General features: G+C 39.1%; 1 protein-coding gene across 1 annotated transcript in view; it reads left to right on the forward strand.

The window, feature by feature from the left end:
• TRPC7 (transient receptor potential cation channel subfamily C member 7) overlaps positions 1–13,367 on the forward strand; it is a 46,543-nt gene that overhangs the window by 19,036 nt on the left and 14,140 nt on the right. Inside the window, exons 3-4 of the mRNA XM_030459123.1 lie at positions 5,887–6,051; positions 8,266–8,482. Of these exons, the coding sequence (XP_030314983.1) occupies positions 5,887–6,051; positions 8,266–8,482 (382 nt within the window). The remainder of the gene's footprint in view (positions 1–5,886; positions 6,052–8,265; positions 8,483–13,367) is intronic.

Here is a 13,367-nt window from a genome sequence, read left to right on the forward strand (position 1 = left end):
TGGTGGGTTATAGCCAGAAGTGGCTCAGTTGTTAAATTGGAGTTCTGGTCCCAAGGAAAGAAAACTCATCTTGAGCCTCTTGAGCCAAGGTTACTCCCAGCTCTTCTTGATGCAGGCTTGCAACATTTGAGTTTGCTTCATGTTCTTAACTGGAAATTGCAGAATAATATTTTCTCCTTTATTGAAACAATTAAGCAGTTTTTTGTTTCCAATCAGACAGTGGAAATACAGGCTAGCCCAGCTTTTTCATGCATGTGAACTAGTTTCTAATTAAGCCAGGGGGTGATTTCTACCTGTGAAAGGCATAGGTACAACATGTCTGTCCTGGACTCTTCCCTTGAACAGCCAGCAGAGAGAAAATCCAGTTTATGTACCTCAACAAAACCATTTTACTGGTATATATCAGCCTCATAAAGAGTTTATGTTTTGTGTTCTGATTTTTGTCTGCACTGTTAGGCTCCTTTCTTGTCATCCTTTGATGCTGGCAGGGGGTTTTATTTCGACATTTACCTTCAGGTCTGAAGCTGTTCCTTCTCTGTAGCAGATGACATTCATTTCCCTTATTTCCCAATATCAGAATTATTGTTGCTGTATTCTTTAAATTGCAAATGTTGAGTGCCCACCTCTGTTTTCTCAGCAGCTCAGTTCGTAGCCATCACAAACCTGAGCAACTTTCTCTTTCACGAGTTTTAATTTAATTAACAGTGAGACACATAAATTGGGTTTGAAAAAGAAAAATTAATAAGAATTAAACAGAACACCAGATGGCTGTGTAAATCCTATTTGATAGAGAGCTGGAACAGGAACTTTTCTCATAACTCTGTTTGTACTAATTAACATATGGAGGATGCTCCAAACAGAATACTCATGGCTGCATTAGATTATAATTTTTCACTGCATTGGTCATGTTTAGATACTCAATGGCATGAAAAGTCCCAGCTCTCATCAACAGCTGCAACAGCTTCTGCTCCCCATTCTTTTGCTCAGAAGATGTAGTTTCATTCTTCACAGTATCTCGTGTACAGAATTCCTTCTAGGCTCCTTCTCTCCACTGAACAGGACTCCAGCTGCAGCATCTCTAACCAGCATGGGAGCTAAAGAAGGTTAGACCCTGGATGGGCAAAAACCCAGCCCAGCTTTGGTGACATCTCTGTCCCTCAAAACATGCAATAAGAGAGCACAGGCAAAATGTGCAGCCCTGAGCAGAGGCTGGGGCAGGGATGTTGTGCCACTGGAAACTCTTACAGGAGCCGTGAGCTCCATCAAAAAAAAAAAAAAAAAAGCTTAATAGTGAACACAGACAGGTTGTTTGAAGGCCACGAATGCAGTTACACAGTCAAAAGAGAAACAGCTTGTCCCTGCCAGTGTCCCTTGACATTACCAAAGTTTGCCTGGAAATCTATTTGTGGAGCTCCTGTCCAGCTTTCCCTCACTGATTAAATGCCCGGCTGCTCCCCTGAACTGCAGCTCCTGTTTGCTGAGGTTTGTTAGCATTTGTGATAAGGCTTACAGCAAAGGGACAGGCTGGGGAGGACACACCAGGAGAGTCTCTGTGAAAGCAGGACATTAAACTGACAAGTCTGTGTCGTTCATTCTGATGGGGAGGTCTCTAAAGTGCTTTCACTGGTTCACTGATGGATTTTTCTTTCCTGCCTCAGCCTCTGGCTGTTTAGTGTATGGAGCATTAGGAAAACAAGATGATCCTGTCTGAGTCGTTCATTCTTTTGCCTTGTCAGTAGAGTTCTGTGCTCATAAAGGAATTGGAATTATTTCAGTAATAGGAAAGATAGTAGGGGTTTTTCTGCACAATTAATTCCAATCATCTGAGGCTGACCTCTGCCTTCCAGCTGTCTTTATCTCTATCTGTCTTGCTGTAAGTTTTCTTATTTCTGCTGACACTGTTTTTCTGCCAAATTTAGATATACTTTTTTCTTTTTTTTATTTTCTTTTAAAGCTTTTATGTCTGAGCATAGTCTGATACTCTCAAAAACTTCCCATTTTTTGTGGGTTTTTTTGCTTGTTTGTTTCACTTGGCTGTAGCTTATCTGTTACATGCCTCAGGGTGAGAGAGATGCCCTGCAGGTAGGAACCTTGTGGTACTTTGGATGAGTAACTGCAGTGCTAATTCTGCAGAGGAGCAATAACCTCAGACAGACCCTTTCTCTAGCCAATATAATAGAAAATTAAAAATCAAAGTCTCTGTATTAGAGGTTGTTCTATCAGAAGTACCTTCCTATGCAGATACACAGATGTAGAGGTACTTTTCTGTTTGCATGGTGGAAATCATTCAGTTTTGAACAAGAACACTGAGAAAAAAATCTCTCCCTCTGTCACAAGAGCTGTAAAGTACTTTCCCACAAAGCATGTATGTGATAATCCATGAAAAAAGAGCTCTCATACAGCAAATTAGACAGCAACATGGAAAAGCTACTGTTCAGTGTGGTATCCACAGTGATCTGTAAAACATTCACTTTATTTCTATGAGTAAGACAGTTCCTCTGGGCTCTTCCAGTTCCCACTGAAGGCTTAGAGAGTTTTTTTTCCCGTATCCTAGACAAATATTAATCTCACTCATTTAAACCCTTGTGGCACAGAACAGTGGCTTTCAGAGATGTCAGTGCTTTGCCTCTCAAAATTACCACTTTGGCAGCTTCATAGTTTTAGCTGACTCCTCAGATTGAGGTGTAATTTTATTATTCTTTCTCTTTAGCCTTTTTTTTAATTATTATTTAAAATATAATATGCTATCTGGAAGGAAGTACAGTCTTCTTCCTAAATCAGGAAGGTATGCATGTTATAAGGGAAAAACACCGTGGTCCTTGTGTCATGGGGACCAGAAGAACTCTGAGTGCTACTTCTGAAAGCAGAAGTACTGGAAAACATTTTGCTTGAGTTTCCAGATCTTGCTGCATCATCTTCATCAGCTTGGAGAGGATCATCCTAGCCACAAAATAAAGCACTTAATGCTTTCAAATGGCTCTTTTCAGACTCACAGGATCCCTGTCACTACCAGTGTTTCCATTTCAATCAGTGTTATCTTGTCCTTCTGAACAGCCCTGGCTACAACACTCTCACTGAAACACTTTCTGCTTTTCTCTTCTGGGATGCTGCACAGAAGCAGCCACAGTCTGCCCCTAAAAATCACCTGGCTTCATTTTCCAGCACTGAAGAAAGGGAAATAGTTATTTAACTCTGAAGAAGCATTGGAGTGTTCAGTCCTCTAAAATTCAATATACCACATCACCATTTTCATTACACTTTTGAAGCATTCTGCCTTGCAGCTTTTGTCTCAAACTCAGTTCTTTTCTGTGCTTATGACACCAAGTAAAACAGTAGTGTAACCTTTAGCTTGGTTTCAGTGCCCCTTCCAGAGCAGAGAGCAAGTTAAATGGCTCTGGAAGGTCTCTGATGAGATCTAACCTCAATTTCTGAAATTTGTAAAGAGAGAGAAGATGGGCATCATCCAAGGATCACAAAGCATTTCATTTATATGTGATGGAAAAAATATAATGAAAAACTGTACTGCTTGCTGTGAGCAAACAACAGAACAAAACTCATTCATGCTCTTATCTTTCTTATCCTGATCTTATTTTTCCCCTCAGTTTTGTACTAATCAGAGTAAGATGAGAACCATTAGGGCACCATGGCATGCTGCCAATCTAGTCCAATGAACTGGGGTTTATGGCAATTCCTTCCCAATTTTCCTGTATTTGTATTTTCATTGTAGCTGTTCCCAGACAGTGCAAAAAAATGAAACTATTAAAATGTCTGATGATTTCTCTGAAATGCCAACCAGAAAAAGTCTTTGACTGCCTCATTGCCAAGGACAACTGAATTTCATCATCTAAATCAATTCTTAGAATGCAATGAACAATTAAAGAGCAGGAGGAAGCCTGGCTGTTGCTTTGCCCTTTCATCTCAGAAGTCAGCACATCATCTCAGAAGTCTAATTTTCCTTTCCCTGACTTGCTGCAATTGCTGTTTAATTCATCATATCTGAAAATAAAATTTACAAGGGGAATCAGTTTTCTGTCTAGCTTCTTTCCACTTCATCTCTCTGTCCATTTGACAGGCAGACACTGAGCCTATGTGGCATTAGCACAAAAATAAACCAGGAGTCAGGAATTGCTTCCTTGTAATGCTGCTGTCATCACCTTCATCTTAAGCTTCAAATGCTCAGAGGCAGTTGGACTGCTGGTTTATAGATTATATATTTTTTTAATGCAGCTTAAAAGAAAGCATATTAAAATGCTGATATTCTTAAGAAGAAAAAAAAATCTAAAGACAAAAGAGTTAAGTGTACCTGTTTCTTTACACTTATCGATTTACTCAGTGGAAGGGGTAAAGTCTTGTTTCCTATTTTTTCATTTTGAGAAGTGCAGGCCCCAAAGCTTAATTCATCTGAAGCACATTTTAAATAGCTGCTAATATGCTGTTGAAGAGGGAAATGTGCTATTCCACAGCAATTCTAATTACTGTGCAACTTTATTTCTTTCTGCACCAGCAATAAACTGATCGTTTAAACTCACAGTAACGGGTTTGTTATTACACAAACATCTAGAAAAGAGTCCATTAAATTCATAAGTAAGGGTTTTGTTATTACACAAACATCTAGAAAAGAGTCCATTAAATTCCCAATTTTATCATCATTTCATAGACAGTGAAGATGAAATCACAGTTGGAATTTTCCTTACATTTCCATTGCAATAAAACTACAGACTGGAGCTGACATCCCCCCAGGTGACTGCAGAGGGAAGGGCTGGAGCAGGGCAAGGAGCAGCTGTCAGACGGGGTCATTGTCACCCAGCTCTGCTTTCCTCCTCTCTTTTTCTACCCTCTTCATCCTCCCTCCCACCTCCAGAGAGTTCTGCTTTTTAAAACGGTGGAGGATTTTACTTTTCCTTCCTAAGTACGTTTATTCAGCCACTAAATTCATAAATGAAACACTCTGTTCTGCTAATGCAAACTTCTGCATAGGCAACTTATTTATTTTTATTCTTTTCTTTCAGTTATTTTGCTTTTTAATTATCTCCCTTGTGATTAAAGATAGTCACATTCTATATTCAAACACAGTGAATAGCAATATGAAATAAAAAAGTGTATTCTTTTATTATAGAACTCTTCCATGTGATCCAGAGGTTCTGCAATTTTACCACTAAGAAATTGCCCTTCTCAGTTGTCTGCTGCTTACCTTTTCCTTTTCCTTTGGACAATAAACGGAAGAAGAGTCTCACTTACAGGATACAAAACAAGTACTTTCTATATTAGAGCAGCACAGCTTTTCCCTCTGCTTTTAAATTCATCTTTTTGTCCGATCAATAAAGAATGAGCTGTCATTTTTTTTTAAAGGGGATTTGAAATAAAGCATTTAAAGCAGAAAAATACCAGCCAGATCTCTTACAGTTTACAGCAGGAGAACCATGCAGAATGGTTTACTTTGGGTCCGCAGGCAGAGGACAGAACAAACAATCAGTGGAATGCTGGGCTCCTTTTTTAATGGCTTTAGCAAATTATCAGAGGGGGTTTTCAGCCTGATGTCAAAGTATTCACTGTGGCTTATCCAAATCTCAGTGTCGACTGTCTCAGATGTCAATGCTGACCCCACAGAGGCTCTTTGTCAGTGCTGGCTGCTGATGGATGTTGGGTTCTGGCCTAGACACTCTGCTAGCTAACAAAACTTTTCTCTAGAGAAGTCAAGAAGCACACGTGAAATGTGTTCTGCTGCTACCTGGGGAGTCTGCATTTGTACTTTTCTGTTTGTGACACCACAAGGTATGTTGGACAAACAAAGACATGCCCTGTCTCCTTCCACTGGTAGGTTTTTCATCAAAATCTCATGATCTTCAGAGAATGCTACTGATCCTTCGATTTCTGTTTCTCTTACAGTTTGTTGCTCACCCCAACTGCCAGCAGCAGCTGCTCACCATGTGGTATGAAAACCTCTCAGGCTTACGGCAGCAGTCTATAGCTGTGAAGTTTTTGGCTGTCTTTGGGGTCTCCATTGGCCTGCCCTTCCTTGCCATAGCCTACTGGATTGCTCCCTGCAGCAAGGTACAAACTCATTAAGGTGTTTTGTTGCTTATGGTCATTCCTATCCAGGATCTGGAATGATGCTGGTGGGTGGTGCGCCAGCAAACACAACGTTTACTGTGCATTCTCAGAACTACAGGGATTGCTTTTGGATGCAACAATAGGTGGGGAGAACAATTAGATCAGAAATAAGAGAAAAATTTAAATGGAAAGCTTAAAAACTAAGGAGGAAAAAAAAGAGACAAATGTTCAAAATACTTTAGTTTCATAGCAGAAATAAGATATTATACAGAAAGTTCTTTAGTTTTACTTTCCTGAAATAGGTGTATTAAATTTAGAAAAAAAATATGGGGTGAAGGGGACTCAGCTTTTCATTGTGATTTCATTACACGAAACCTTTTGTGCATTCTCTTTTTTCAATCTCTCTTTATTTTCACTCCATTTTAGATCATACAAAACATATAGAGCCTTCTATCAAGAAGTTAAATTGAAAGTTCTCTCAGGCAGGAATTATCTTCTAATACATGGCTTTGCATTGCTCAGAACAATCTAGGCTTGATTTTTGATTGGGACCTGTGATAGAAAAAGCTGAATAAAAAATGCATTTCTCCTCTTGATTTGGTACATCACCCAGAACTGTCATTATTAGGCTCAAGGGCTGTGGCTGATGCATGAGCCTGGTATCCTCTCTCAGGATCATTGCAGACAACTTTACATAGGCAGCAAATCCATTGAAAAGATGGTGCAATTAACAGAAATGGTGTGTGTGATGCTCTGAGCTGCCCAATTTTGTTCTGGTCAATTTTAAAAGTGTTTTCTTTGGTTTTAAGTCACGGGAAAAAATCTTGATGTTACTCACCTGGATAATGAAGTAATTATTCCATAACAATGATCAGCCAACATATTTAACTGAAATCAAATCAGGTCTGACTTAAAAAACACATGGATGCCCAGACATGAATCAGGAACTCATTTTGGGGCCAAGACAGCCAGAAAAATGAAGGAAAATTCTGCAATTTGGAATGAAGCTTATGGGAGTTTTCTTGGCCAATACTACTGTGTGGCACATTCTTAAGAGATACTGATCAAATTCTGCAGTTTCACATCTCAAAATAATTGCTTCACTGATGGATCTTAGAGAGGAATATATATTCAAGCCTTTACTTTCTAAGAGAAAATCTTCTTTCACAAAGCCCTGTTGAGTAAGAATATTCTGTACCAAAGAGCACCCTTGAAAATTTAGTAAATACTATTGACTGGAGTTTGCAAGTGAACTTTTTTCTTTATGACAAATCTATCTTTATTTTTTCCTGTCTCCTGGAGTTCATGTTAATCTGCATTTTGTACTTTGTTTCACTATCACATTTAACAGCCTTTTTTTTTAGACTGAAATTCTGTATTCACACACTGTCAGTGTTTCTGCCTGCACAGTGTCAGACAGGCACTCCCTGCAACCCTGGTCTGCAGAACAGGGTATTTTGGTTTATCATAGTAATTGAGAAATTGATACAACCAAATAGTTACACAAGTTGAGTTTAAATCTATCTTGCTGCTTGAAAAAAATATAAATCATCTTATCATAAAGCATTAGATTGCCTGGAAAAATCAATGCTTCATTAATTTTTTACAGAATATTCTAGGCAATGATTTCACCTCCTCCAGCTGTTAGATAAAAAATCAGATTTCTGAGAAGATATGAAAAGCATCAGCTCAGGAAAAAAAAATTGTAAGCTTTCCACAGTAATCAAAGTGATAAAATGCTGATGTATCACTGACTAAATGCAGATTTTTGTTCAATCAGTAGAGAAGTAAGTGAAATTACTCACAGAATTCATTCGGTTCTGCAATACTCAGGATTATTTCTCTGGTAACCAGCACTGTGCTACTGTTATCTCAGGTCTCTCTCTCTTTTTTTTTTTTTTTTTTTAAGTTTCTGTAGAAAAATCCTAGATGAAAAACTCAATTCTATATTCTATGTGGGTATAAAGGAGCAAGACAAGATACTGCCATGTACAGGAAATTGTCCAAAGGGCATCATTTGAACTACAATGCATAACTCCTAGTAATAGCAAAGAACAACTTGAACAGATCAAAACCTTATTTAGTTCATGATCCAAAATTAATTTCTGAATCCTTTTCACCTTGGGCAAATGGCCCAAGCAGGAAAAAAAATTCCAAGAGGCGGATGAGGGGAAATAAAAATAAATCTTATGTTGTGTGTATGTTTCATTGCAGCTGGGACGGACCCTACGAAGTCCTTTTATGAAGTTTGTGGCACATGCAGTGTCTTTCACAATCTTCCTTGGACTCTTAGTGGTGAATGCTTCAGATCGGTTTGAAGGAGTGAAACACCTCCCCAACGAGACCATCACAGATCATCCAAAACAAATATTTAGAGTCAAAACAACTCAGTTTTCATGGACGGAATTGCTGATCATGAAATGGGTATTGGGTAAGCAAAACCAAAATGTCTACAAATCCTCCAGGGAAATTCTACATGGTTGAGAAATGGCACAATAGGCAGTGACAAGAAAAAAGGGGAAAAAAAAAACCCAACCAAAAACCCACCATGAGGCAAAATTAGAGGTCAGTGGAAACATTTTGGTTGAAACAGGATCAAAGAAGGCTTTGATCTTGGTCACTGCTTTTGAAAATGCTGAATGATGCTTGGCAAGTTCTCACTTTCCTGATTTTCCACTTTCCATGGTGAATGCCACAGATGTCTCTTTGCCTCTCTTAGTTTAATCACTGTAATATAGTCACAAAAACTTCTGGCGTCATCACAGGACATTGACCTATCTAAAATGAAAAGAAAGAAGAGTGTTGATTGGGATGTGGATGACCACCAGCCTGGTTTTTTATCCTGCCATGAGATCTTATTATAATTTAAGGAACCTCAGTTTCTTTCATCTGAAAAATGGGAAAATTGTTGGGTTTTTTTGACTCTGAGATCTAGCAATGGAAACTGCTAGGTAAAAAAGAGTTGGACTGTGTGAAATTCAGAGTATGAAATGGTGAGAAGACAGCACAGCAACTATTTTAAAATAAATTCTTATTTAAAAATTATAAAGGAGGAGTTCATGTGGATATATCTTTCAAGTTAAAAAGTATGTCAAATGCACAAGTTAAACTTCCAGGGAGTTTTAGGCAAATTCAGATATCCTGCTTTTCCTACCTGTACAATTTATTCCTGGCAGGTCAGCTACCTTGAACCATTAATCTAATCAAGCTCGAAAGGATTTATTGGGAAGTTGCATTTATCAACTCTGAAGAATCTTTATCTACTTCTTCAGTATCTATTTTTACTCACCACTATGATTTTGATTGTTTTCTTGCAGCAAATAATCCACCGTTCCACAAGTACTGATGGCATTAAACCCCCCTGAAAAAATAGGATAGGTCTGCTCTATCTGATGGTTTCCTGGCCACCATTCCTTTGTTCCCTGTCCCTGAAATAATCAAAATCCCATACAGGATATTAAACTAGAAAATGCTGAATAGATGCCAGAGTGGATAGAGTAAGTCTGTAAGATATATTTTTAAAATCATATTAAAGCAGTTGGACAGGATGATTAGATTTTAGACTAGATATTCTTTTCTTATAGGCAGTAAGTATCTGTCTGCTTGGTGAGTTACTGAGAGATGAATAAGAAAACCTTTCATTTAGAGTGAAGGTTTTCACTTTTCTGGGAAGAGAAAGGGTGATTCATTGTACAGACTTCTGAGTATAATGAGATTTTCTAATGAACGCCTACATCACCTGAGACAGTTTTCTCTGGACATTTTACCCGTCTGCCTACAGAAAGCTTCAAATAATATTCCAGCAATACTACAAAGCAAGTTTGGTGCATTTCACCTGCAGACAGGTGGCATGGGGGCTTGGGCACTCACTGAGACCCACCTGTGACCTTGAATTTTAAGGGCTGTGGAAGCACTGAGGGTTGCACACTGCCTGGCCTTCTGCCACAAGTCTTACAGATAAATAGATAGAGATGAATATGTAAGCTTAAGCAGAAGTATAATTAAATAAAAATAAATGCTGCAGACAAATATCACAGGTAAAATCACCAAGACAATTTTTTCCATGTAAATAGACAGTAAGTAATGTTAAAGTATATTAAATCTAACTCTTGAACACTAAATGCACATCACTCTGTTGAATGATCTCTCTTGGCTTGGCTTCATACTCAACAGTGTAGGTGTGCACTCAGAGTGCAATCAAAAAGTGACATTTTATTTATTCTTAGCTTGTAAACCCTTTCCTTCTGTTTCTGTTCTCTCTCTTTTCTCCTTCATACCGTGGCAGCAATGACAAATGCTGATGACACAATCTGTGTTCCAACCAGAGCAAACCACTTTTGAGAAATCAGTTTACAGGTCCCTGACCTTGGTTCTTTTTAGGGTAGGAAATTGGTTGTCTGAGTTATCTGGCTGTCAACGATAAAATGATGATGCATATTCAGAACAGCAGTATTTGAGGAGAATGTGCTACATTAGCATAGTACGGCCATGAATGGGCACAACTCTGGATAGCACTGCAATTAATCTTGCTGGAGGTGTGAATACTGAATGATGTGTCTATATTTTAAGACACAACTACCAGTAGGAGGATTTCAGGCTGGAGGTATGCAAAAAGATCTCATTGCCATCTCCTGACTATTTGTAGTGCAAGTGAGGAGTGAAGCAAAATTGAGCAGATGCAATGACTTTCAGCAAGGCAAAACACTTCATCCTGCTCCAAATGTCCACATCAGAGGCTTTACTTTCCATCAGCTTGCACCTCTGAAATGGCTGCAGAACATCCTTGGATCAGCCAGGTAGTATTAGTAGCCCATTTCACATCCCCTTGAAGAGCCAGATAGCATTTTAGGGGGGACTCACTCCTCTTTGCTGTAAGGGGGCATCCAAGGGCTGTCAAGCTCTGGATACACACAATCTGAGCACAGCTTTCTCTCTCTTAGTCCAGCAGCCTTTGGTGGACCTAGGGAGGCTCAGAAGTGGGTCTCCAACATCATCTGCTTGTGATTACTATACCAGGCCAGTGGACATAAAAATCTGCCAAATGGTTCCTTTTGGAAAGCAGGTGGTGAACAGCACGTCTTGCACATCTGCTTTTCTTCCATATGGGCTGTGCTTGACTTCTCCGACTTCTCCTTCCTCTGCTGAAACCAGAAATGCCCATCAAACTGACATTTCTGGTTATCTGCTGTAGGAGGACAGGCACAAGAGACTCATAGAAGCTGGGGAGCAGAAGCTGCTCAAGCCCACCTCTCTGTGCATCAAACTCAGGGAATAAACCTGTCCCAGAGCCATCAGAGGCCTCAGAAATATCATTCTGAAATGCAGCCACATCCTGGCAAATCTTCTCTGCCTAGTTTCCTTCTCTTACTTCTGTGCTTACATCCCATCTGACCTCCCATCCCCTGAAGTTTAGCTGCTTTTTCTCTTCTCAGTATTTTTACTTAAGGAGACATTTGGAATTACTCTCTCACAGTGGGTGTACAATTACCCAGCAGTACTGACCCAGCAGTACCAAATAATTACTGCAACTTTTCGACTTACCCTGAATAGACATTATTCCATATGTATGGATAAAAAATGGTTGCCACAAAGCTGGCAAAAAAGAATTATGTAAATTACAAGCAAATAACATGATAGTTATGGAGTGATTCTAATTTTAATCAGTCTATGCAGTTTTAGACATTCCTCTTTTCATTAGTCTGTGACTTAGGTATATTAAGTGACCTAGATTAGAAATAAATTTGGATGAGAGAGTTAATATTTAAACCAGAAAAGTAATTTCTGGCTGTCAGTGAATAAGTTCTCTGGTTAGAAATGGTACCATGTGTGTGATACTTCCTGAAATGCTTTAGTACCTTTTTACAACAACCTTGAGTAATGTGTAGGGTTAATGTCTCCTGTCTATCACTTCTGGGATAGCTTTTTCTTTTTTTGCTAGAAATCTTTCTTTAATATTTCATCCTTGCTCCAGGACAGATCTTGAGAAACCACTTCTTCCACCTTATCTCTTAGATTATTTATTATTAAATCCTACAGTGATGATGTCTTGGGATGAAGTTCTTGCTTTTACTCAGCCAAGCACCACTGGCTTTGAGCAGAAGAATTAGGAGACTCCTCTCCATCCTCCCTCTGGCTCTGCTCAGCACTTAGGAGACCTCAGGCTCTCTCCAAGGACAAATCTATGTGGGGCATAACCTATATCAGGGTAGAGCTTCAGCTAGATTCACATTGCTTTGTTTCTTTCCCTCTAACCCAGCCTTTGACTGCCTCTCTTGGGACACCATGTGCTTCCAGGAGGCTCTGAAGTAACCCAGCAAATGCATTTCCATGCCACACCACGATTGCTTCCAGCAGGGAGTATAGAGAAGGGTTCACAAAAAGGACAAGGTTGCAGGAGGCCACATGGAAATTGGCAGGCACTGCTCCTGCTTGATTAAATGTGAATTTTGCTGCTGCTATGGAAACAGGATTGAATAGAGTGCAGGAAATATTTAGCAGTGAGTTAAATATTCCAATATTTTATTTATTCAGAAGCAATATTTTGGCCTGAGAGGCCCTGCTGTAATTGGTGAATTTGACCTGAGTTCCTGGCTCCAGTTTGGCAGTGGAATAAACCTGTCCTTCCCAGCACTTCCCAGTAGGACACAGATGTCAAAGCATTTGAATTTTCTGGGTTTGGCATTTAGTTTTATCTCTAAGTCTATTGCCAGAAAGATCTTTAAATTCAGGATTCCAAAGTAGCAGATCAGATTTTAATGTCTGGAAATTCATTATTATTGAATATATAAAACTTCATGACAAATACTGCAAGGGCAGAATTGCTGTTTTACTTCATCTCTAACCAAACTGGTTTTACTCCTGGATCAGATTTTCTCTTGCAAAATCTGTTTCTATACTCAAAACAGACCCACCCTCTGTTTTAGGAAAGGAGGAAAACATCAACAGAGCAAACAATGCCACCTTCAATGGCCCCATTTAGTCTCCCCAAGGAGACTTAAAGGACAAGAGAGGAAATCTACATTTTTTTTTTCCAAACAGATCAACAGAAGGATTTTCTGATGTCTTCAGTATTTCTGAACTGTGCTTCTGACATCACCAGAAATTTACTTTATCCTTGACTCAGATAGTGAAATCTTGGAATTTCTATCTCACATGCACAAAAGGACATAGAAATTTTGAGGTTTTAAGAATTTTTAAGAGAAGAAACTCAGTTTAATTGAACAGTTACTTGTCTTGGTCTTAGAAGCCACTCTTACCCAGGAAACAGGTCTGAATACAAAAAGCACCTTCTGTGTTTAGTGCTTAAATGTCCTCTG

This window comes from Calypte anna, chromosome 13 (genome assembly GCF_003957555.1).
Source record: "Calypte anna isolate BGI_N300 chromosome 13, bCalAnn1_v1.p, whole genome shotgun sequence".
NCBI classification, from domain to species: domain Eukaryota; kingdom Metazoa; phylum Chordata; class Aves; order Apodiformes; family Trochilidae; genus Calypte; species Calypte anna.